Consider the following 24,732-nt stretch of genomic DNA (forward strand, 5'->3'; position numbering starts at 1 on the left):
AAGCAGCGACCGACATGCCGCGTCCCCCGCAGCGATGCATATACCGCTTCGCTCTTGCCGCATCGCACTTGCCGCTTCCCCCCTCACGACAGAGACATTTTAAACTTCCTATACTCGCAGTTCAAAAAGGACAGCATTTTGTTTTTGTAATTGATTAGCTCCCTGAGGTGTACGTACTCCGACTCGTTGAGGAGGTAAATCTTTTTATCGTTTATTTGGAAATTTCGAATGTTATAAGAATCTAAATTTTTTTCCAGCAGCTTTTTATTATAGAGAAGTTCATTGTCGATGAGGTCTGAGGTGTTAATTTCGATTGGCTCTTTGGGGGATTCTTTTTTTTGAAAAATATTTCTAAACATGTTAATAATTTTTTGGAAGAACAAATTGGTCGTTCGTTTTTTTTCCAAGTATGAAATGTGTGTGTGGCTGAAGTTGTTGGCTGCTTTGCTGTCCGTGGGGTTTCGGCGGGCGTCCTCAATTTGGGGGGTTCCTCCCTCACCGGCCCGCTGGCCAGCATTGCCATTGCCGATGTTGCCATTGCTGACGTTGCCATTGCCGATGTTGCCATTGCTGACGTTGCCATTGCCGATGTTGCCATCGTTATTAGTGCCATTGCCGTTGTGGTAGTCCTCTTTGCTGGCTTTCCTCGAGGAACGCTTCCCTTCTGCGCTCGCGCTTCTACCCTTCTTGCTGTTTGCCTTGCTGCCGCGCTTCCCCTTCCCGCCCCCACTCACGGGGGATATATCCACCGTCACGTAGTCATTTATTTTGCGTATTTCTTGATTGATCCTTGACTCGAGTTCTTTGAAGGCCGCATGGGAGCACTCTTCTCCATCCCTAAAATGAACCCCCTCATTGTTGTTCCCCTTGTCCGTAATATATTCGTACAATTTTTTGAAGTCCTCATTTTCTATTAAGTTTGCCAATTCGTTCATTTGGAGTCCGTTTTGGGACACACGGATGGTGTTTCGTGGGCTGGGTTCCTTCTGTTTGTTTTGCTTTGGGGTCATCCCTCCGTTGGGCAGTTCGCCACGACTGGAGGTGTTCCCATTGTCGGCGAAGTTCACCGATTTTTCCACCCCTGGTGTGTCTCCCCCTTTGCTGCTGGCGAATTTCACGCTTTGGTTGATCCCGCTGGTGATGTGGAGAAGGTCATCGTGGTTCGCGGCGTCGGCGTCCTCCTGCTCCGCTGGCTGGATGTCCCTAATGGAGAAGTACTTCTTCTGCTTGGGGGGGGCGCTCACATCGCCACTCACATTGTCGCCGCTGTCGCCGGTGACCGCGGCCCTGCCCTCCAGCATGCTGTGCACGCACCTGAAGTTGCCATGCTGGTGGTTTCCATGCTGGTGGTTTCCATGCTGGTGGTTTCCATGCTGGAGGTTGCCATGCTGGTGGTTTCCATGCTGGTGGTTTCCATGCTGGTGGTTTCCATGCTGGTGGTTGCCATGCTGGTGGTTGCCGTAGTTGTTAAACAGCTCCGTCTGAATTCTGTTGAAGAAGTAGTTGCTGTTCAAATCCTTCAACGTCCCGCTGTGCTGAAACATGGTGGCGGAATGAATGAAATTATAGATGGTGTTATTCTTCTCTATAATTTGCCTGTCTAGATTTTCCTTCAAATCGAAATTTGTAAAAACGGTGCTCTTGTCGGTGGTAAAATCGCTGATAAATTTGGCGTAGTTGTTATTCACGTACTCGAAGATGTTTTGTATGTTGTGCACGCTCAGGATGTTCCTGGCGAAGTCCTCCGGGTGGTACAGCTCCACTTGGTGTTGCGCGTGCTGCGTCTGATGATCCTTCTCTGTGTGGTCCCCTTTCCACCGGGCCCACTTTTTCCCCCCCTTGGGGTCCGCCTTCCGGTCGGCAATGGACTGCTTATCCTTTGCCCCCGCCCCCTTTGCACTTGCCTTCCCCCTTCCGTGGGCTGGCGGATCGTGTGGGGAGTGGTTTATCCCTTTGTGAGGCGGATTATTCGCTTCACCCTCTTCTGCTTGGCTCTTGCCCTCCGAGTGACTTCCCGATACGTCTGCCTTGCCGAGCTGATTCAACTCGTTCATCAGAAAAATGTTGTTGTTCTCCTTCACGCTGTTTACAATGCTGAGCATCTCGTCGAACATTTGCGCGTCCTCCTTCAGGTTGCTCCTCAGACTAGCTAGGTTAAACTTCAGAATGTTGCAAATGTCGTTTTTCATTTTGATTAGGATGTCTCCTATCAGCGCGTCTTCCTCTTCCTCCAGGTGGGGCCCCCCTGCGGCGGTTCCTGCATCGAGGTTTGCGGCAGCTCCTGCGGTAACGCTTGTGTCATCCTTTGCGCCAACGCTTGCGCCAACTCCTGCGGTAACTCCATCCGCTGGGGCCGCCTTCCCAAAGAGTCTATTCCCCAGCAGCTTGTGCAAATGGTTGTGCCTTTTGCCCGCGCCCGGGTGCTCCTCCGCATCGCCACTGTGCAGCTTCTCCTGCTGGGTCTTCAAGTACCTCTCCTTTTCCTCCTCTGTTAGAAGTTTAAGCTCATCGAAGGTCTTCAGAATGCACTCGTTAACATCGTTGGTGGCTGCTCCCCCTTTGTTCAGTTGCTCTTTTATTATGTCAATTTTGTTCTTATATGACTCGATGAAGAAGTCCAGGTACTTCACCTTGCCGGTGCTCTTGAACCCACAGATGTAGCTAAAGATGCAGAGACTGAAGGAGAAGAAAATGATATCCTTGGTAATATGATTTTGATTGAAATTGACGAAGATGTCGGCCGCTTTCTCCTTAAGATTGTTCTCATTTTCGGTTCCCTCCTGTTTGGTATGCTTCTTCTCCTTGTCCTGTTTCGTTTCCATTTTTTCTTCGCGAACCACCGGCTTGGCCTTCACCATTTTGGCCCTCTGCGCGAATTTGATGGTGGAGGCCGTTTCGTTCAGGTAGTGCAGCTTCGACGAAAGGGTGCAGATTAGTATGCTCTTGCAGTTGTTGCCCAGGCTGTCCGAGAGCACCCTCGTGAGTTTGGAGTCTCGGTACGGGATGTGCACGCAGGGAGGGGGCCCCCCTCCCGCTCCCGCTGTGGTGGTGGCTCCCCCCCCGTGGAACTTGGCCTTCTTCGCCGCGTTGGGAGCGCCCGGTTTGTGCTCCTCCGCGTGGTCCTCCTTCTCTGCAGGTTCATCTCCCCCCTGTGCAGTACCCGTAACTTCCGCAGTGGAGGGGTCCACCGGGGCGGCCAGCTGATCGGGGGGCTTCTCCTTCCCCGTCTTGTCCATTTTCTCCTTAATCTGCATGACAGCCAAGGCGTTCACCACCTTGCTGAGGACCGTCAAGCTTTTGTTAATCATGGTGGTTTCTATTTTGACCGATCCCGTCGCCTTGGTCTGTTTGAGTCTTTCACTTCCAGCCAAGTCAACGAGACATAGCTTGCCACACCTCACCGTGTTGGTGGCATGAATGTACCTATTAATTTTTATAATAAAGATCAGATGAGATCTGGAGGAAGCTTTGTTCATATGTGTAAAGGCGATCTTCCTGTTGTTAACACCTTCCTCTAGATAATGAAGAGCATTAATAACATTTTCAATTTCGACTTCTCTTAAATTTTTGATGACAAATTCGTTTTTATTAGAATCTATCATATGCACGGAGAGGTTACTCTCCCCACTAATCAAGTCGTAGATAATCTCGTTGTATATTTCGAGGATAGACATGGTAACCACGAATTCTTTTCTCCCATTTGGTGGTTCTTTCTCACTTTTGTGGTAGCTTATGTAATTAAAAATGTAATTGATGCAGTGAGGAATGAGCCCTACGTAATTGGGTTCATTCGATATGCAGTTGGTCAGCTCTTCATACGTAATGGCAATGTCGCTATCGACTGTCCATCCCATTTTATCATTTTGATTGTCCTTGCAAAGGTGAAAGAGATTGTTTAGGTATTCGAAGTTCCCCAGCATGGTGTAAGTCTTCCCACTGTTCGTTTGCCCGTATGCCATGATGCTGCAGTTGATTCCTTGGAAAATATTTTTTATATTATTCTTTATATAATCATTAAAAATCATTTGATTATTATTTTGAATATCGTATACTCGATCGTAGGTGTATTCTAAATTGAGTCCGTTGTTTTTATTTCCCATGGGACAGGTGTCTATGACTAGTTTGTTCTTGGCTACCTTTCGGATGACATCCACTTCGCTGCTTTGTTGGTCTTCTCCCTTTTCACTCACGTTGTTCTTTATCCTGCACACGACGCTTATGTACTCCTCCACGTTTTTCTCCACCTCCGCGTCTTCGAAGTAGGCATCTTTGTCCCTCTCGATTTCCTCGTTTTTCTTTTTCTTCTGCTCGATGTTGTTTGAGAGGTACCACTGGTGGATGTCCTTATGAGGGTCCTTATGAGGATCCTTATGCGGGTCCTTATGCGGGTCCTTATGCGGGTCCTTATGCGGGTCCTTATGCGGGTCCTTATGCGGGTCCTTATGCGATTCCTTATGCGAGTCCTTCCCCTTGCCCCCCTTGCCCGCGCCCCTCTCCTTGGGGGCCGACGTCGCGCTGCTGTGCTGGGCGTTCTTGTTGATGCGGTACACCATGGCGTTGTTGGCGGGGGAGCGACCGGCGTTATTGGCGGCGTAGCCGACTGCAGCCGCAACTGGTTAGTAGACTGCCTCCCCTTTCGCCGCTTCGAGTTCACCGCGCTGTGATGCGAGGGTGAAATGTGGCGCTTTGTTGGGCAGGTTTACGGGAACTTTACGGGAACTATGTGGGAAGTACTATGGGCATCTTTACGGGAACCATATGGGAAGTACTATGGGCATCTTTACGGGCACCTTCCCCGCATCCACAATGGCATATAAGGACATCCGCCAACGTTATAGTTTGGGCCTACATAGAGGGAAGCAACGCGACGGACAGGGGAACTAAAAAAATAAAAAATATACGCGAAAAAAAAAAAAAATAACTAAACGATGTTGCATCTGCAGTGGGGGCTTCAATAAGACACACCTCGCCGCCTCACATGTTAGCGCATCTTGGGCGATTCCTTAAAAATTTTTTTTTTTTTTCTTCCGACAATGATAATGAGAACCCCTTGCGAAGGAGGCCAGAATGTGCCCCCCCCTGCTGCGAATGTCTTCCCGCGCATTCGCAAAGGGGGGACTTCCTTTTCAGCGTTAGCTTGTGTACGGTTGGGAAAGAGAATAAAAGGGGGATCCCCCAAGGGAAGAGATAGCGAACTCCACATGGGAAGAGATAGCGAACTCCGCATGGGACGAAATAGGGATCCCCCCTTTTACGTCTACGTCCATGTGTGTACCCTCGCTTGTACACATGGGCCTCCTCGAGACGAATTAGGCCCATCGCCCGGCATGCGAAAAAGCCCTCCCTCCGGTACCGGCTCGTCACCCAGTGGCAAAGCCATTTCTAATGGGCCATTTTTGCGACTTTTATTTGTTATCACTTTGGTACGGACAAGACGACGTTTATGGGTTTCACATTTTACGAAGTTAACGCGAACAAGTGAGCGCAGCGGTTCAGGGGGGCTGCTTAAAAAAATAAAAAAAATTCTGTCTAACGGTTCGCCCACATGATGGTTACGCTCTTAAGCCATCACCTCCGGTATGGCATCTTTCATGGAGGGAGGGGAAAGAAATACCTAATGGTATGTTCGTAATCACATGGGAGGGTCCCTTTTGGATGACGTCCATTGGGAAAACTACACACCACTTCGTCCCAACAATGCAAAGTAATTTCCCCTTAAAAGAAAACACCCTTTTGAAGAAATGCCCCTTAGGTGCATATACCCCTGGGAGGTGACGTAAAATCGGTTTTTATTAAAGGGGGTACATGATTGGGGGTTTCTCCACCTGGGAGACACTTCCCCACAGGTACCTACGTTGTTCGGGCGTGCATGTCAACCGTTTGGCCACATCAAGGGGAGTATTCTCCCCCTTTTTTAATTCCTCAAGGTGTTTATTTCCTCACACCGATGATGCTCCACATGTGTATGTAAAACTGATGGAGGGACGCCTCGCCAGTTGGTGCACACGCGAATGTGGTAGAGCAGGGCAGAGGTGCAACGGGTAAATAAGGCAGTCCATTGAGGGGTCCTCAGAATGCCCCATCGAAAGCTCACACCTTCCATACGAGTTAACCATGGGAGACTAACATTTCACTCCCGTCGGATGTACATCCCCCTTGGATCGTTCCAACCGTATGCACTCCAAATGGGAAGAGAAACATGGGAATTTAAACGCAAAAAGAAGAATTCCCCCAGGTATGCGTATATATGCATGCTTATTACACCTTCGCCTGGTTGGCAAGCCGCTCTCCATGCCCCTTTACCGTTTGGCGCAAAACCGACGGGGTGAAAATGGCTGAGGGATGCCAAGCAGGGGAAAACACAGTCCACTAAAAAATGCGCTAAGAAGTGAAATTTTCACCTTCGCGTATTTTTAGGGATGCCCAAGGTGATGCGATTATTTTTTTTTTTTTTTTTGCAAAATGGTCATTTGGTATTGTCCCTCTTGCGCAAAAAAAAAAAAAAAAAAAGTGAAGTAATCAAATGCTGAAGCGATGCAATGCTGGCATGCTGAAAAGCTGAGGAGTGGAAAGAATAGCACCGAACGGGTGAGCAGCGCGGAGGAGCGAACGCAAAAAAAAAGTGGAAGGGAAAGCAGCTCGGAGGAAACGAGCAACGCAGCATTTGCTTGATTGAACGAACATAAACGAGTGGAGGGCATCCCTCTTTCTCTAAGCCATCCACCAAGGGAGAGAGCAGCACACGTATGTACATACACGTGTACATATAAATGTTCATATACACGTACGTATTAACCATACGTTTATACATATTAACCTCACACGTTTATGCGAAAACGCGCCTTTTTTGACTAAGGCGGAGGGAATTCTTTGCATTCGCCTCCCCCATTTGATGGTCAGCACTGGCGAATATGCCAAGGGAGTAAAAGTCACACGGCAGAGCTAGCAACAGCCCACGATCGTGAATATGAATGTCCCAGCACGATTACGCAGTGCTAAGCGCTTTTGTGAAAAAGATCAATCACGGGAAGGGGCGAACGTAAAAGAGCGCCTTTATGTATGTACCTACGAGCGAATGCATGTATATTCACCTTCCACATAGGAACGCCACGCTAAACTGTGGGGGAAACAGATCTTTGTGTTTGCATATATGGCCACAGTCCTCTTAATCGTGTGAGGATAGGCCCCCCAACCCGGCTGGAAAAGAAAAAAAAAAAAAAAAACACAAGTGGGAAATTTCCCATGTGAATTTTTTTTTTTTTTTCCCCACCTGGATACCTTCCATATAATGCGCCGTCTTTTGGAGGTCGTTCCTGAACTCGCCTCCGTTGGAGAAGCCGAATGAGCGCTCTTCTTCCCTTTTACATGTTCCTGTCGATTCGCAGGAGGGGGCGCACATGCGTAAGTGTAACTACGCGTTTATATGTACATATGCACATATGCACTCGTGAATAAATTTATGTTGCGCCTTTGCTGAGCTGCCTTTCGCGCGACGTGCCGCGTTTGCTTCGCCGCGACGGGAGAGAGCCTTCCCCCCCCCACGTATACGAACAGTCTGTACAGAAGCAGATTTTACCTCCTTGGTGATTCCCCCAATGGCGCTTTAAAAAAAAAAAAAACGGCGCGGAGTGTCGCATGTCCACTGTTGTGTTTGTGTCCGCGTCGCCAACAGAGTGGACGGCCGAGTGGGCCATTTTAATTCGCCAACAAATTGGACAGTTGAATGGGTCATTTTAATTCGCCAAACGACTGGCCAATTTCACCCCACGCGCGAAGTTTAACTTAATCGCCTAAAGTACTTTTTTCATTTTTTTTTCATTTTTTTTTCTTTTTTTTTTCCTTATTTTTTTGTTCAATCGTCAGTTGTAAAATTCTCCCCCCCCGAGGCGTTTTTTTTTTTTTTTTTTGTGAAATGTGAGTTGTGCCCAATTTAACCCTCCGCAAAAATCTGGGAACCCCATCTTTAACCGTTACACGGGTCCCCATTAATATTGCGCCTTCATCGGGGTGGTATTGGAGCCATATTTGGTGTACCATTTGGACAGCATTGGGGGATGCACTGCTGCGGAATTTCCCCCCTTTTGTCGCCAACTGTTTGACCCGTAAGTGCAAGGCGCAACTTGGACTGAGTTGTTTGTGGAAGGCTGCCTCCCTGGGACAGTCGTACACGTGGATTTGTGTTGTGTGTGAAATTGGGGAGGCTGTGCATACGTAGAAGTGCGTCCGAAAAGAGACTGAGCAGTACGTCCCAAGAGGTGCATTCCCTAACAGGTGGACCCCCCAACAGGTGGACTCCCCAATAGGCGCAACTGCATCGCACCCTGGACCATCCCCCCCCTTTATGAATCGTCAAATCTTAAGAAATTTCTTCATCTTCTTATTCCCGTTTTGTCCTATGCCGCCATAAAGGTGAGAGCAGAAAGAAGGGGGAAGTAACCCTAACATGAAAACGTTAGCAGCGTGGTTATGTGCCATTTTTTATTATGCACATTTCGTTTCTCCCCATCGTGTAGTGAGCAGATGGTCCCTCATCACACGTTCGCATATCTTTTCCCCCACTTTGCAGATGTTAATTTTTAAAAAGGTCAATTCGAAGGTGTTAAGCATAAACAACTATTTGCAGAAGTAAGGCGTGCCCAACATGGCAGTTTTTTTTCCAACCCCCACGTGTGTGCTAATGCCCCGTGTGAAGGCGAAAAAAAAAGCGCGTGAGCTGGGGAATGCTCCCCAATGCAGACGCAGTTTAGCGTAGCATGTTACGTTACCGCTACCCCCTCCTCAATTCCCCCTTTTTAGATATTTAGAGTCCAACCAGTTCGAAAAAAACCTTAAAGAAGCGCTAAACAACAAAAATTATGGCGTGTCGAATAGCCTTCTGTATGACCTGTCGATCTCAACGTACGATGCGAATTACTACAAGAGGGTCCTCAGTGAGGTTTTCAAGGCCATCCAGGAGAAGCCGTCAAAATGGAGGAGAATATACAAGGTTGGTTAGGAAGGGGGTTCTCCCGAAAAAAAAAAAAAAAAAAACTTTCCCCTTTTCGATGTGCCATTTTGCGAATGGTGACTCGGTTTGGCGATAAGTGTGCCCATTTTTTGCATAGCTTCTTAATTTTTTCTCCTCTTTTTTCTCCCTTTTCCCCCTTTTGGGTGTTCCCCCCTGCGCAGGGCCTACGACTGTGCGAGTACGTGATGAAGAACGGGTGCGAGTACTTCATCAGCGACGTGAAGGACAAAGAGGAGCTCATTAAAAAGCTCACGCACTTTACCCACTTGGAGGATCTAAAAGACAAGGGAGTAGGCATAAGAGAAATTTCGAACAACATTTTAACCTTGTTAAGAGACAACAAACATTTGAAGAATGAAAGGATGGAAGCTGCGAAATATGCAAATATCTGCACCAACATAGAATCCAAACCGATTGAAAAAAAAGGATTTTTTTCAAGTCGCAAGAAGAAAACAAAAAATAAAGGGAAAAAAATCCTGGAGAGTAACAAAAGAAATTATATGGACTCTAGAACTACAAGAAACCCACAGGAAAAAAGCATCTTCGATCAGATAGAGGAAGAGAGAAATATGCTCAACAAATATGCGAGCAGTAATTACGGCCTGAATGATGTCGTGCAGAGGTCGGATGACCGAAGGAGGTCCAGTGGAAATAACTCCGCCAGTGCGTCCTCATCGGACTCGGATTCGTCCGAGGATAGCAGTGGGAGCAGCGGGAGCAGTAGCAGCAGTGGACGTGGCAGCCGGCGTGGCAGCGATGGGAGTAAAAGCCGCAGCAGTGGCTACCTATCAGGGCATAAATCAAACAGACGGAAATCAGGCAGAGGAAGAAAGCACAGAAATGCCTCTGCACAGTCTTCAAAATATTCACGTTCTTCTTCAGCATCTCATTATGGTTCGAGATCTTCATATGCTTCTCGTTCCAAGTCAGTGTCTCGTTCATCATCGCGTGTCTCATCACGGAGTTCCTCGCGCAACTCGTCCGCCTCGTCCTCTGCCTCCAGATCGTCGTCGCGTTCGTCCCGCTACTCATCCGCGTCCAGTCAGTCCAGTTACGCTTCCAAGAAGAAATCCCACGCGCGAGATAGGAACCGGAAGAGCAGGGGCTCCAGGAGGAACAAGTCGGGGCGCTCCAGATGAGCACCCACGGGGAGAGACGGCTGCCAGGAAGTTAGCACGTCGGGAAGTTAACAGGCCAGGAGAATATCCAAATGGAGAGAACACAAAAGGGATTTTTTACAGGCCAGCGTAAATTGAACAGCTTCGGTAGGCTCAGTAGGGCGCGCCCCCCAAAATGATGAAGCTGCCTTTGAAGTTTTGAGCGCGTCGAAAATTTGAACGAGGGGAACACAGCGAAATGTAAGTTTATTGGAATACGTAGTAGGGTTCATGCCCTACATGTGTAGGTTTGCTCATTTGGAGGGTACCTAATGGAGGGAAGAGCCTACCCATATGCGGTACAACACTTTTGCCACTTGTTTGGTCCCAGCTGGGGATGCGAAGAGGGTGCAACGGGGCAAACCGTCCACCTACGCTGAACCGTTTAACCCGCTTGAGGGGCAAGAAGATGCGACATACATGAGTGCAAACACGCATGATCGAGAGAATGCGAATACGCGGTGTAATGGGTGGGAGGAAGGATGAAGCCATAAGACGATTTGAAGCGTTATTGTAGGAAAAGTTGTCACCTTTTTTTTTCTTTTTTTTTCTTTTTTTTTTTAATTTACAACCGGAAGGCAGAGTTCACCAAACGGTTGAGACATATCACATTTTAGCTGTCACTTTGAGGATTTTTTTTTTTTTTTTTCCTTCCGTTATGTTTTATGGCAACCATGGTGTGGCGCTCTGGAAAGGACCAACATGTGGAAGAAGGGAAGTACCACTAGCGAATTTTTTCTCACGAGATTGTACGGACAGATTTATGTACCATCTATCAAGAGAAATTTCTTTTTCCTTGCCACGAAATTTTGTGAGCCCAGCTGCTGATCGTGGCCGGTGGGTCCTCCCCGCCGAAGGCTTCTGCGCGTGTGAAGGAGGTACCTGTCTGTTCCGCACGCAGAGTAGTGCCGTGCGTGTGGGCGCTGCTTTAGCTATGCGAATGTTGGTTTGAGAGCTAATTGATCTGTGCGCTTATTGGTCCGCGCGCGTTGCCCGCCTTTTGGAAACACGGGCCCCTAGAGAGAGTCCCCCCGAGAGTATCCGCCTCGAAGCGCCTCTCCTCCACCTGTACCGCAGTTTGATTCGCAGGGTTCGCCCCGCGGTTTTTGCATACCACCACGTGGATGTATATACAAGCATGCGCACACGCATATGTACACGTATGTGCCTACCTGTACATGTGCTGTTCATCCCCTCGATTTTTTCGCTTTAAAATTTTATGATGTATGCACAAACTGGTATATGTTTTTGTAATTTGAGGAGCAAACTTTTCCCCCCTTCTTTTAATTTGACCTACATTTGGGTGAACGGCCAGTTGGGAGAGCCAACCCGTTGGTGGCTCGGCAAAGCGGCAAAAAAAAAAAAAAAAAAATGACCGGTAAATCGCCTGACCTGTTCAGAATTTTTTTTTTTTTTTTTTTTCTCCCCCTGGGTGATAGCCAAATTGTAGTTCCATAAAAGCGTTCGATGTAGTCCTGCTCTACATTTTAGGATAGCACAAACGAGTAACCGCTTTTTTTTATTTTTAAGAGTCTCTACCTGTGTCAGATAGAAGGCGAGTTTCCCATATGCGAAGGAGCATTCGCACAGTTCTGCATCGCGACACAGTTAAGTCCCTTTTTTCGGATAGCGTGAAGGCAACTCTGGTGGGAGGAGTCCCCCGTGGCTGTCACATGAGAGGAAGTGGCTCCCCTTGGGTGGCAGAAGGAGCGAAGCGAAGCAGTCGCGAAAGGGGAATCCAAGTGAAGCATCCGCGTAAAGTAACCACGTAAAGCGACCGCTTATCACAACCGCGTAAAGCAACCTCTTAACCCAACCGCTTAACCCAACCGCCTAACCCAATGGGGGAACTGTTTTCGATAAAGAACCTGTTCATATGCTCGAACGAAAGAAGCGTGGAGGAGCTGCGGACGGCCATGGAGGGGCTCCTGAAAAAGGAGAGAGCCGAAGGGGCAGGCGGCGGGGAGAAGGAGGCAAAAGAGGAGACACATCCAGGAGGGAAAAAATACGAAATGATTAAGGACTACCTGGACGCAAATAAAAACAACGTACTCCATTTTGCAATTTACGGAAATAATATGAACAACGTAAAATTTATAATCGAAAATACAAATTTGATAAATAGCATTAACAGCGAAGAGCAAAATGGACTGATCATCAGCGTCCTCAACAGAAACACACAAATCTCAAAATATTTAATTGAACAAAATATCGATTACAATCAGAAGGACAAACATAAGGCGAATGCTTTACTGTACAGTTTGATTACACAAAATTATGAAATTTTTAATCTTCTTATGGAAAAAAAAAATATTGACATTAATGTTAACAGTTTTGAAAAGGGGAATTTATTAAGTGTATCCATATTTGAAAGGAACATACATGTGTTAAAAAAATTGTTTAATAAATTTATTTGTCCCTTCGTTGAGGGAAGCGTATATCCTCACCCTCTTCTCTACATCACGTACAGCAGTGACAATGAGCTGCTGTTCCTTTATTTGACTTACTGCATGTATTATTGTACGAAGGATGATGCACTTTATAAAATAAACACAGCGAATTTTGACCATTCAAGGGAGGAGATTTACGTTGATTTGGACCATCGACAGGTGATTTGCTCCATTTGGGACAATTCCACTTATGACCTCAGCGCTTTTAAAGATGTTTTAAACATGACGGATGAAGATGGCACTCCTCTGTGTAGCACGTGCGTCAATAATGGGAACTCCCTCGGGAAAAACATTTTCGACTACTTTAGCGCCCCGTCGTGAGGTTTGGCGGAAGGGGGGTAGAATTCGGGGCGGCCATTCTCCGCCGTCTGGACCTCTGCACTGTGTCGGCGGTGTGGGGTAAGGCATCGGTGTGGAATGAGCCATCGGCGTGGGCTATTTCAGCCGTGTGGGCTATTCCCGCCGTGTGGTCCTTTTCCCCTTGTGGGCTATTTCCGCCTTGTGGGCCATCCCCTCGGCGTGCTTCTTTGCGTCAAACTTCGCTCGTCAGTTATGCGTTGCCCCGATGGCATAGGGGGGAATTCCTTCACACTGATGTCAACTTTTTTGCCATCGAAAAAGAGCAGCAAAAAAGCGGCAAAAAAGCGGCAGAAAAACGGCAAAAACGCGGCAAAAGCACAGCAAAAACGCAGCAAAAACGCAGCAAAAACGCAGCAAAAACGCAGCCAAAACGCGGCAAAAACGCAGCAAAATATCCGCAACGTGGGACTTGGCCGCTTGGCCCCAATGGGGGGTGCAATTTCGTCGCGGCGAGCATTCTCCGCCTGGGCTGCTTTGCTTCCACTGGGAGAGCTTGGAAGGGGGCCTAATCCGTTTGCGGAGGGCATCCTGAGGATATTCCCGGCGAACGAGTCGATAGACGGCATACTGGTGCACCTGCCATATAGGTTTATAAAGCACAGGGTGCACAGCAGGGGAATCTACCTGCACGCCAATTTTGATGACCTCGATTCGGTGATCAATTTGGTCGAAATGCAGAAGAGGATTACCAACTTGCATTGCAATTTGAGGAAAGAGAAGGGGGAGTTCGTCCGCACGGCTGCCCACTGGGAAGACGTGCTAATCACGAACAACTGCGTCATCCTTGTCCAAATAAAATACAAAGACAGTCTGAAGAACATCTTCAAGTTCATGGATTACCTGTACCAGCACACAAGTGCCACTGCGTTGGTCTTTATCTGCGACAATTTTTTATATGACAATGAAATATACAATCCACATGAGGATTTGAATACGACGATTCTGCACGCCAGTGTGCTGACCTACTTGGTGCCATACGACTCTATGATAGAGTACCTGCAGAAGGATCACTATGACAGTTACACGTTTGAACTATTTTGGGGATTCACCAACAAGAGTGATGTTGTGCATATAAAGTACCACCTCGATTTTGGGAAATACTTTAACTACATTTTCTTTCATTATATGAAAAACTTCCTGCTCGATTTGAAGGACCTCATAACATATGAGATTCATTTTAGCATTCATAAAAATTTTACCATCGACCCCCGTTTTTGCTTCATCCGCGACTCCTCCTACTGCATAAGCAAGCCTGACTATATGAACTCCAATGTCGTGCGCGAGGTGGTGGAGCAGCAGGTGCGCAGTTTGTGCGTCTACCAGTTGACCGCCACGGGGGGCGGCGGCCACGAGGGGGGGGCATCACAAAACGCTCCACCTAAGGCATCACCTACGGCATCACCTACGCCACCTCCAACGGCACCACCCAAAGGCGCTGGACACCCCGCAGGGGAGCACCCCGCCACTTACACACCGCACAATCGGTTCAGCGAAAAATTCATCCAGTACGTAAACGCCCTGTTCGACTTTGGCTTCGAAAACAACCTCTGCTCCAGCGGGTCGAGCGATTTGTCGAAAAAATGCTCGGACAAAATTTTGGGCCACTTGGGGGTACCCTTACAGGAGGTGAACAAATGCTTTTTAAAAAATTTCCACGCCTACATGAAGGACATGATAAAGACCAAGTTTTACGTTTACTCGATCGAGATAAATGGGCAGACGTTCAAGCTGAAGCTGAACAAGGATATTAGCATTCGGCTGATCTGCTCGGCCTTCCGCGTCATGCCCAAGCGCTGCGCGGACTACTTCGCGGGGGGCGTTTACGGCACCTCCCTTGTGCGCAAGTAGGCAAAGTGGCGGAGCGGTTGCGCGCGAGCCTACGCAGATATGCAACGCGGCATGCACGCATATACATACATTTATGTGCCCACGTATATACCCACTTATGTGCCACTTGCACACCCATAGTTATGCCACTATATGCCACTCACACCCATTGTTTGCCCCCCGCAGGAAGAGCAAGAAGAAGGAGCTGCTGGCCTTCTACATCCTCCTGCTCCTGGTGCTGTCGCACATCCTGGGCACGCTCCTGAACTACCTGTAAGTTGGCGAAACTGCGCACGCACGATGTGCGACGTACGCAAGGAAAATGTGTAATCTAGTCAGCCCGTGCGGTGAGGAGTGCTCCACGCATTTGCCGCTTCCTCACCCCAAATTGCACTTACGCGGTGCAGTTTCGCCCTTTGCGCGTGCAACTGAACTGCTTATTATTTAGCACCGCATGCCGCGCTCATCATGGGTTGCTCCACCGCAGGGTATCTCGCCACCTCGACGCGATCGAGGGGAAGGACTAGGTGCCCATGTGGCTCATGTGGGTGTGCAAAGCCGCCACGGAGGTCGTCCGAGATCTTTACGCAAATGGTTTAGTGGTCAAAATGAGGAGGTGCCACCAGAGCAGAAGAGGTACCATTTCTGCCACATGGGGGGGCAGCAGCGGGGCCAGCCCACAAAGAAAAACTATATACACATGAAAAAACACACATGTAGATACGGACATGTGCATTCCTATGCACGTTATGCATGTCAATGCTTCCGTTAAGTCACCCCCCTGGTCAAATCGCACGTTGCAAAGAAGATCCATTTAATTTCTCTCCTTTTTTTTTTTTTTTTTTTTTTTGCAACCACATGATCAGTGAGGGTGGCATATGCGGGAAAACTTCGCGAGAAAGTGTCAACGCTTTATCGCAACGCGCGCAGGTGCAGAGGGACACGTATGTGCAACTCGTTCCACAGTGCAACCACGATCAGTTTTTTTTTTCTTCTTCAAACCTTTACATCGGCGTAACATTTTTACACTTCCTTCATTTTTAAAAAAGCATAAATTATTTTTTCATTTTTTCGCCCTATCCCGCAAGCTCCCCTTCTTCGCGAGAGCAACGATCGAGTGGTTAGCAAGTAGAAAAATTTGTTCAAGCCTTTGCGCGAGCATATCATCGTTAATATCTTTCCTTTTGGCGAATTTTCTCTTTGGAAACATCCCAACCTATGTGCCCTCTTTTTTTTGCGCTTAACGTTTCCTTTTTTTTTTTGCGAATCGTGCCCGGTTGCATGGGAACACAACGGTCAGGAGAGGGGTTGACACGGGCACGTGCGAACCGCGCTGAAGGGGTGCTTGTCTCTTCTTTTTTATAAGCGTACAAATTGGTAATCCCGTAGAGGGGTACACATGTTTGCTCCCCCATTTGTGCACACTGCTGCCCACCATTTGAATCGACCACCGCGAACCGCTCTGCTTTCAACCGTTTGGCACACCTCCAGAAGGGCAAAAAAAAGAGAGAGCAATTAGGAAAACCGCGTCGTGCCTCGCCGCGTCCGTATGTACCATCTCTGCACCGCATCTTCGTGGACACTCTTTTAAGTGGCTCTCTGAGCCCCTCTCCATCTACCCACTTTTAGAAGTTTCTCTGAGGAGGGTTTATCCATTTTTGTTCCTCACTACCCCGTGGAGTAGCAAAAAAGGTACCTGCGGGGTGTGCCACAAAATTGAGCGGCCATTTACCGCAGATTTGTGTTGGTGGCAGCACATCGGAGGAGAGTCATACACATTAAACCGCGCAAGTTGGTATAAGCAGCTCTACCTCTGAAGAGGCCTCTAAAGGGAAAGAAAAAAAAACGATAAAGCAGCGTGCCAACCAGCTGGCCACCCCACCCGTGAACCACCCAAGTCGACAAAATGAGGCAGAAGAAAACGCTCAAGGTGAGCATCCACGAAATTAAAAAGTACTGCCCCTTCGTGAAAAACATACAGATCTTTTACAGCGCCAATGAGAGCAAAAGCAAAGACAAGCAGAACAAAAATAATGTGGTCCTATCGGTCATGGCGAATTTATGCCCCGTGGGGAAGGCCATCAACGAAAAGCGCCTAATAATAATAGACAACAAGTCGAAAATAAATATTTTGAAAATTCTTAGAAAGTCGAATATCATATCGAGGCAGCTGGTGGATTCGTTGGGGGGGCGAACGGACACCGGTGAGTCTATCCCCACGGGTGAGTATAACCCCACGGGTGCTTCTATCCCCACGGGTGAATATAACACTAGGGGTGCTTCTATCCCTAGGGGTGATGCGCACCCCTGTGGAGAATGCCTGTGTAAGAGCTGGACCCCAACCCAGACGCACACCAACACCCTGAGCGTGGTTGAAAACAAACCCAGTGGCTCATTAACATGGTCGAGCGAAGCCTACAGACTGTTCCAAACGGAATGCCAAAACGATTTGAAGGAACTTCTTAATAAACTCTTCTTAGACAGAAGGTACCGAGTGTTTACCATTCTAAACAAATGTAGGAAGTATTACCCAAATGTGAGTATCGAAAATGATAAATTATTTCTTCCCATTTTTTTTAAGTTTTTTCAAAATTTTGGCTACAAACAATGTGTTGGGAGTAGTGCCTGCAGGATTGGGGTCGATTACGATGCTGTCGCAAACGGGTTTAGAAGTGCCACCCCCAGGAAGGAAACCACTCACGGGTGGAAGTCCTCCAATGTGCTCTCATCTGTCATCAGAACAACGAACGATAAGACCGTCGTGTGGTGCTCCAACGATTACCTATGCTTGTCGAATAACCAACAAGTGATAGACGTGGGAATCGAAACGCTGAAAAAAATTGGGAACAGCAGTGGGGGCACAAGGAACATCTCAGGCAGTCTTCTAAATCATAGTCACTTGGAATACATTTTGGCTAAATGGTTTAATAAAGAGAGTGCACTATTATTCACCTCGGGGTATATAGCAAATGTGGGTGCATTAGAAACTCTGGGGAAATTGCTAAACCTTGTGTTCGTGTCGGACCAAATGAATCATGCATCTATCATCAATGGGATCAGAGAATCCAGATGTGAAAAAATTATTTTCAAACATAACGATATGGTAGATCTAGAGAAGGTTCTAAAAAGCCTAAGAACAGATAAAGAATACCAAAATAGAAAAATCATGATTGTCTTTGAATCCATTTATAGCATGTCAGGGAATATTTCTAACATTCCACGTATTGTTCAGCTAGCCAAAAAGTATAATGCACTTACCTATGTGGATGAGGTTCATGCAGTAGGACTGTATGGAAAAACGGGTTCTGGATATTCAGAAGAATTGAATTTATGCGATCACATTGACATAATTAATGGCACTTTATCAAAAGCGATAGGCTCCTTGGGTGGGTTCATTTGTGCAAACAAATACTATATTGACGTCATTAGATCCTACTCGCCCCATTTTATTTTCACCACGTCCTTGACGCCTGTTAATATTAACACATCTGCGGAGGCCATACACATAATTCAGAGCGACTTAACTCTGCGGAATAAATTTCGCCAAGTTGTGCAGAAGACAAAGGAAAGTTTGGAGCGACGGGGCATACACATTATGAAGAACAACTCCCACATCGTCGTTGCGTTGATTAACTGCGCTGAGAAGTGCAAGCAGATTTGCGACGACCTGCTGGCGGAGCATAATATATACCTGCAGCCGATTAATTACCCGACCGTTTCGAGGTAAGGCGGAGAGCGGCGTCGCCGTCATGCGGTAGCACGCAGCGGTTGCGCGCAGCGTGTGTGAGGAGTGTGCGTCCGCATGTTCGCTTATTTGCTTCTTCCCTATTGCTTCCTCCCATTTGCTGCCCCCACTTGCCTCTCCTCAGGGGATCGGAAAGAATCAGAATCACGCCCTCGCCGTACCACACAGATGAGCACATCGAAAAGCTGGCGCGCAGCCTCTACCTGCTCTTCAAAAAGTACCAAGTGAACATGTTTGATGGGAAGAACAGTCAGGTGCAAATGAAGCTATAGTGCTAGGCGGAGCGGGGCCTCCCCTCCCCCGCCTTCTTTTTGTCTGGCTTGTCCACGCGAAGATGATGCACCGCCTGGCGCATGAGTGCGTAAACCTATACATAAGATAAGCAGCTGCATGTGCAATCCTTTTTTCGACGTGCTCACCCACTTGGCAAAACGCAATCGCGCACAGGATTGCCAAATCGGATCTGAACTTTTTCCCAAGCAGCACCATTTCACGCTGCGTAATTTTTTCCCACCATTTGGTTTACGCCCCCTGCATCCATCACGTATATTTGTGCACACTCGGTGGGGAAGGAACAATTTTTCGCAGAGTCGAACCTTTCGAACGTGCATACGATGCGGAGGCCATCGAGAGGGTCGACCGTGGGAAAAGGGGACCTACAAAAATGAGGCACTTTCGAAGGGGTCCACACAATAGGTAATGTGCTCACAGATGTGTATCCATCGATTTGGTAACATTCATAGTAGCCCTTGCCCCACCGCGAAGGGAGCTTTGTTAACCCTTCACATGACAGTAGCTGCATAATTGGACGACCACAATGTGCAGTTCTGCCAAATGGGTAATATTTTGCAAAATTCGTTCCACATTTTGAGGCCATCTTTGCATTTGCGGCTATCAGCGTTCACGTTACAGTTCGTGGAAAAGTGTGTTTACGGAAGGGAAGTTTCCACCCTGGTGTGTACCCTAATCAACAGGGTTCCCCTTTTGCGGCGTGCACAAACGGGCGAAACGGGTTGGGCACATGCTGTAAGCAAATTAGACCCATTTCGAAGGAGAGAAAAAAAAGAAAATACGACGTGAAGTGGTCATAGACACGGTGATCATATGCGTGTGCGCACCATTGACACATTGGAGGTGTCCCCTTATATGCGTCGATTTGTTCGAACGATGAATGTAGTTAGAAAAGTACGATTGAAAGAGCCAAAATTGGCGAGAAAAAATACACAAACGATAATATTCTACGTGTGAAGGCTTTTCACCTCTGCTGTGTGAATTTACAAAATGTTATCTCTCCATTATTTAGCTTCTTCGAACTGCAGTTGTGCACATCAGTTGCCTCGGCGAGCAGCCATTTTTTTTTTTTAAAAGTTTAGCACGAGCATAACGAAGGCAGACAGATTTGTTAACAATGCTCGAGTGGGTAGAAGCGTAAAAACGGATTGGAGAAAAATGGAAAGGTGAAAGTACCTCGAAATTTTAACGTAGCTAAAGTTTTGCATTTTCCAAAATGTCCACTCTGTAAGCGCTTCGATATTTTCGCTCTTACCAAATGGGCCTTACATTTCGCTAGCCATTTTAAAAAAAAAGAAAAAAAAAAAATCCAATTCAGGTAAATTCAACCGGAATGTTAAAATCGCTTTGTTGCTATCAGACGTATGGCTTTTCCCACTTGGCGATCGAAATACAAGTTTAACTGTTCTTTGCAACAAGTTGTACTTGTGCCCTTTCATGTGACATTATGTTCATTTTCGCCTGAACGGTCAGGCGATTTTTCACTATTTCACGCGCTTATAATTGTACAATTTGGGGAAAAAAAAAAATCTAGCTTTTTAAAAGCGAACTTGGTTTGGTCAGGGAAAGAAGAAAATGATCGCCATAAAAAAAAGTGTCACTTAACTGTATCGTATAATTCCAAGAAATCGCTGGGTTCCAGGAAAGAGCGAAAAATGTTTAAATTCACGATGGCCAGGTATGCGCGAAAAAGGTAAATGCACAAAGTACAAACTAATCTCGCCATTCCGCTTTTGTTCGCTTATTCGTTCGTTCACCTGCCGCTTATTAATTTTTCCTTTTTGCCATAGCGCCGCTAACATTTGCTGACCATAACCCGCTGCGCGTGCACCCTCCCACTGACGCGTGAATTGGCACAATTTGGAACCCCCTACGTATATGTGCAAGTTAATTATATGCAAATATTCGCTAATTTACATATGCATATATGCAAAATACGCGGTTAGTGAAGGGCACAAGTGAGCGCAAAATACGTTTCTCCTGGGAAAAAACGAAAAAAAGTCATTTTTCCATTTGGGGAAAAAGCGAAATATAACGTAAAAAAAGCGTGAACAAGCGGGAACAAACGTGAACAAAGGTAAACAGCAAAAACCAAACAAAGCACGGCAAGAATTGCAGTACACACCCCTGCGCCTTGAAAGGAGCACAAAAGAAACGTTAAATATTCGCACTCGCGCGCCACGCGACGCCACGTATGTGCGCCCGACTGTACACTTAATTTATGCGCTTAAGTGTACACTTAATTACACGTGTAAATATACACTCAATTGTACACTTAAATACTTCCAAACAAGAAAAACAAATTGAAAAAAAAACTAAAGCAAAACAAAATCACCAGTCGCAGTTCAGTTGCATTTACCCAGTTTAAATTTTAACGTCCTTAACTGTTGCTTCACCATTTTTACATCAAGCGTTTACCACACTTACGTCGCACGTTTGCCACACTTACGTCGCACGTTCGCCACACTTACGTCGCGCGTTCGCCACATTTACGTTGCACGTTCGCCACATTTACGTTGCACGTTCGCCACATTTGCGTCGCACGTTTGCCAAATTTACGTTGCACGTTCGCTAAATTTACGTCGCACGTTCGCCACATTTACGTCGCACGTTCGCCACATTTTTTCCCTCTGTTATTTAATTTTTCCTTACCCTTTTTCCTTTTTGCTCTTTTTTTTTCTTCCAAACGCGTGTAAATTTGAACATTTTTTTTTTTTCAATACGTATACATGTTACACTCCTGAAGCAGAAATATGTATATATTTTTGTTTTTTTTCTTGCTAGTGAATTATCTGTTGTGTTTGCGCGTATAATATATGAAGTCACCCGTACGCCAATACCAGTCAGTCAGTAAACCATCCATCCAACAAACCAACCAACCAGCCAGTTTTTTTTTTTTTTTTTTTTTTTTTTTTTTTTTTTTCACCTGAATGTTCATATTTTTGCGAAATTGTTTTTTTTTCCATGCTCAAGCGATAAATGTGCAACTATTTAATTTCCTTTTTTTTTTTTTTTTTCTTTCCTTTTTTATTTTATTTTTTGCTGAATGTGAACTTAAGCGAAATGCGATTTATGTGAAATGTAATTTCTGTAAAATTCAAATTAGCGCATAAAATTTACTATCTTATCACTCGTTATTGGAACGAATTTTTATTGCGTCACCATTTGCACGAGAAAACATCAGTAAAGCAAAGTACACGTATACACGTATACGCGCACGTACGTACACACACACACATACGCACACACGTCAGCACGTTTATTTGCTTGTACCCATTCGACAGATCACTGGTACGCCCAGTTTTATCCTGAGAAAAAAAAAAAAGAAAAAAAAGAAAAAACCTCTTTACGCCTTTCCCTTTTCAAACCTTGTGAACAAAATGGGTGACGAGGAAGTTCAAGCTTTAGTTGTCGACAACGGCTCAGGTAATGTAAAGGCTGGAGTTGCAGGAGATGACGCGCCCCGTTCGGTTTTCCCAAGTATAGTTGGTAGGCCAAAGAACCCAGGAATTATGGTGGGCATGGAAGAGAAGGATGCATTTGTTGGTGATGAAGCGCAAACGAAAAGAGGTATTTTGACTTTAAAATATCCAATAGAACATGGGATAGTGACAAATTGGGATGACATGGAAAAGATATGGCACCACACATTTTACAATGAATTGAGAGCTGCACCAGAAGAGCACCCAGTGTTATTAACAGAGGCCCCCTTGAACCCAAAGGGAAATCGTGAAAGGATGACGCAAATTATGTTCGAGTCATTTAACGTACCAGCAATGTATGTAGCCATCCAAGCAGTGTTATCTTTGTATTCCTCTGGTCGTACCACAGGTATCGTCCTGGATAGTGGTGATGGAGTTTCCCACACGGTCCCCATTTATGAAGGATATGCATTGCCACATGCCATTATGAGATTAGATTTAGCAGGAAGGGACTTAACCGAATATCTAATGAAGATTCTACACGAGAGAGGATATGGATTTTCAACATCCGCAGAAAAGGAAATTGTTAGAGACATTAAGGAGAAGTTATGTTACATTGCCTTAAATTTTGATGAAGAAATGAAGACGTCCGAGCAGAGTAGTGACATTGAGAAATCGTATGAATTACCCGATGGGAATATAATCACCGTTGGAAATGAAAGGTTTAGATGTCCAGAGGCCCTTTTCCAGCCATCCTTCTTGGGAAAAGAAGCTGCAGGAATTCATACCACTACGTTTAACTCGATTAAAAAATGCGACGTTGATATTCGTAAAGATTTGTATGGAAATATTGTATTGTCCGGTGGTACCACTATGTATGAGGGCATCGGGGAGAGGCTTACCAGGGACATTACCACGTTGGCTCCCTCCACAATGAAGATTAAGGTGGTGGCCCCCCCCGAGAGGAAGTACTCCGTGTGGATCGGAGGGTCCATCCTGTCGTCGCTGTCCACCTTCCAGCAGATGTGGATCACCAAGGAGGAGTACGACGAGTCGGGCCCCAGCATCGTCCACAGGAAGTGCTTCTGAGGTGGGAGAAATTGACGAAAAGGACCAAATGAGCGAAGTGGGAGAAGTTGACGAAAAGGACCAAATGAGCGAAGTGGGAGAAGTTGACGAAAAGGACCAAATGAGCGAAGTGGGAGAAGTTGACGAAAAGGACCAAATGAGCGAAGTGGGCCAAATGGGCAAAATGAAAGCACGGTGATGACGGCGCGCAGAGCAAAATTGAGCAAAGAGGAAGCCCGCAACTACCCAGCAGTTCGGACGATACGTAAGCAGCCAGTACATTCACGTATGCATACCTATGTGCGTAGGCACGCGCAATTGTCTGTATTTTTTTTTTTTTCGGTTTGTGTCCCAGGCGCGCCACAGTAGTACCCCATTGGAGCGTGCTTCTCCCCCCTTGATAAGAAAAAAAAAAAAAAGAAACCAACAGAAAAAAAAAAGGAAAAAAAAAATAAAAAGGAAAAAAAAAAAAAACGGCATTTTTTTTCCCCCCCACCTGTATTCACCCTTTTTCATCTCACTTTTACGTGCATCGCCTGTTTTCCAGGGAGGCCTGCGTTGCTTGCGTGGCTTGCGCGAGTTTCCACGCGTGCCTCCCCCCTTGTGTGTGTGCCTCTGTGTGTGTGTATGCGTTTTTTTTTTTTTTTTTTTCTTTCTCCCCCATTTCTTGTTGTCCATGTGTATATGTGTATATACACGTGTAGCCACGTTCGTATACCCAGTGCAGCAGAATTGTAAAAAAAAAAAAAAAAAAAAAAAAAAAAAAAAAAAAAAAAGCCAACGGCGCAGTTTCTCCCCTGTGTGCAATTTTTCCCCTTCATCCCCACCCCCTTAATGTTTCATGCCAGCCTGTTTTCTTACGCATGCACGTACAGGTGGAGAAGCATCCATTGTGTGCAACAATTAAAAAACTGTAAAAATGAAATGTATAAAGTTGTAAATGTGGATGCGTTTGTGGCCATTTGCGCATGATGTATGAGAAGCAAGGCGTGTGGAGGTGTGCGGCCAGTCGGAGGAGCTACAAATTGGGGATGGCGAAAATGCGTGGCCGTTCTGAGCTGTGCACTGTGTGGAGGTTTCTTTTGGCGCGCTAAGCGTGTGCGTTACGTGGACAGAAGAGGAGCAAACGTCAGTAACTTCGCGAAGGAAATGTATACAAAAGTTAATTGTTCTTTTGCGTTTTAAGCGGACGGGGGGATAGGGCCGTTTGGTAGAAGGGGTAGGTTCTCTCCCCAGTGTGGGTGGCTAGCCCTTAAAATTTTTGTAATTTCCCTTGGGGGGTAACGCTTAGCACACCGCGTATAGCAACTGTGTGAGTGTGAATGTGAGCGGGGGGCGGGTTCAAAATGGGTATCAAAGAGAGTAATTTAACTTAAAAAAGGCCTTCTCTTGAGGGATGTCAAAA

At 46.5% G+C, this 24,732-nt stretch overlaps 6 protein-coding genes across 6 annotated transcripts, besides 11 other annotated features; 5 read left to right on the forward strand and 1 right to left on the reverse strand.

Moving 5' to 3' along the window:
- Positions 1-83: 83 nt before the first annotated feature.
- Positions 84-4,553, reverse strand: PVX_101175 (Kinesin motor domain containing protein; the record flags this gene model as incomplete). Its single annotated transcript, XM_001613931.1, has 1 exon — positions 84-4,553. The coding sequence occupies one exon, from the start codon at positions 4,551-4,553 to the stop codon at positions 84-86; it is 4,470 nt and encodes a 1,489-aa protein (XP_001613981.1).
- Positions 4,554-6,748: 2,195 nt separating this feature from the next.
- Positions 6,749-6,794: a microsatellite.
- Positions 6,795-8,566: 1,772 nt separating this feature from the next.
- On the forward strand, positions 8,567-10,146 carry PVX_101180 (ENTH domain containing protein; the record flags this gene model as incomplete). Its single annotated transcript, XM_001613932.1, has 3 exons — positions 8,567-8,625; positions 8,797-8,986; positions 9,169-10,146. 3 exons carry the CDS (start codon positions 8,567-8,569, stop codon positions 10,144-10,146), a joined length of 1,227 nt encoding a protein of 408 aa, XP_001613982.1.
- Positions 9,708-9,791: a microsatellite.
- Positions 10,147-10,697: 551 nt separating the features above from the next.
- Positions 10,698-10,728: a microsatellite.
- An 840-nt stretch (positions 10,729-11,568) lies between these two features.
- Positions 11,569-11,588: a microsatellite.
- A 417-nt stretch (positions 11,589-12,005) lies between these two features.
- PVX_101185 (hypothetical protein, conserved) lies at positions 12,006-12,935 on the forward strand (the record flags this gene model as incomplete). Its single annotated transcript, XM_001613933.1, has 1 exon — positions 12,006-12,935. One exon carries the CDS (start codon positions 12,006-12,008, stop codon positions 12,933-12,935), a length of 930 nt encoding a protein of 309 aa, XP_001613983.1.
- A 465-nt stretch (positions 12,936-13,400) lies between these two features.
- On the forward strand, positions 13,401-15,078 carry PVX_101190 (hypothetical protein, conserved; the record flags this gene model as incomplete). Its single annotated transcript, XM_001613934.1, has 2 exons — positions 13,401-14,818; positions 14,988-15,078. 2 exons carry the CDS (start codon positions 13,401-13,403, stop codon positions 15,076-15,078), a joined length of 1,509 nt encoding a protein of 502 aa, XP_001613984.1.
- A 552-nt stretch (positions 15,079-15,630) lies between these two features.
- Positions 15,631-15,653: a microsatellite.
- Positions 15,654-16,707: 1,054 nt separating this feature from the next.
- Positions 16,708-18,818, forward strand: PVX_101195 (5-aminolevulinic acid synthase, putative; the record flags this gene model as incomplete). Its single annotated transcript, XM_001613935.1, has 2 exons — positions 16,708-18,524; positions 18,671-18,818. 2 exons carry the CDS (start codon positions 16,708-16,710, stop codon positions 18,816-18,818), a joined length of 1,965 nt encoding a protein of 654 aa, XP_001613985.1.
- A 2,859-nt stretch (positions 18,819-21,677) lies between these two features.
- Positions 21,678-21,725: a microsatellite.
- A 1-nt stretch (position 21,726) lies between these two features.
- Positions 21,727-21,762: a microsatellite.
- Positions 21,763-22,035: 273 nt separating this feature from the next.
- Positions 22,036-22,089: a microsatellite.
- A 64-nt stretch (positions 22,090-22,153) lies between these two features.
- Positions 22,154-22,181: a microsatellite.
- Positions 22,182-22,217: 36 nt separating this feature from the next.
- Positions 22,218-23,732, forward strand: PVX_101200 (actin; the record flags this gene model as incomplete). Its single annotated transcript, XM_001613936.1, has 1 exon — positions 22,218-23,732. One exon carries the CDS (start codon positions 22,218-22,220, stop codon positions 23,346-23,348), a length of 1,131 nt encoding a protein of 376 aa, XP_001613986.1. The 3' UTR covers positions 23,349-23,732.
- Positions 23,733-23,962: 230 nt separating this feature from the next.
- Positions 23,963-23,985: a microsatellite.
- An 81-nt stretch (positions 23,986-24,066) lies between these two features.
- Positions 24,067-24,106: a microsatellite.
- Positions 24,107-24,732: the final 626 nt, after the last annotated feature.

Source organism: Plasmodium vivax, chromosome 14 (genome assembly GCF_000002415.2).
Source record: "Plasmodium vivax chromosome 14, whole genome shotgun sequence".
NCBI lineage: Eukaryota > Apicomplexa > Aconoidasida > Haemosporida > Plasmodiidae > Plasmodium > Plasmodium vivax.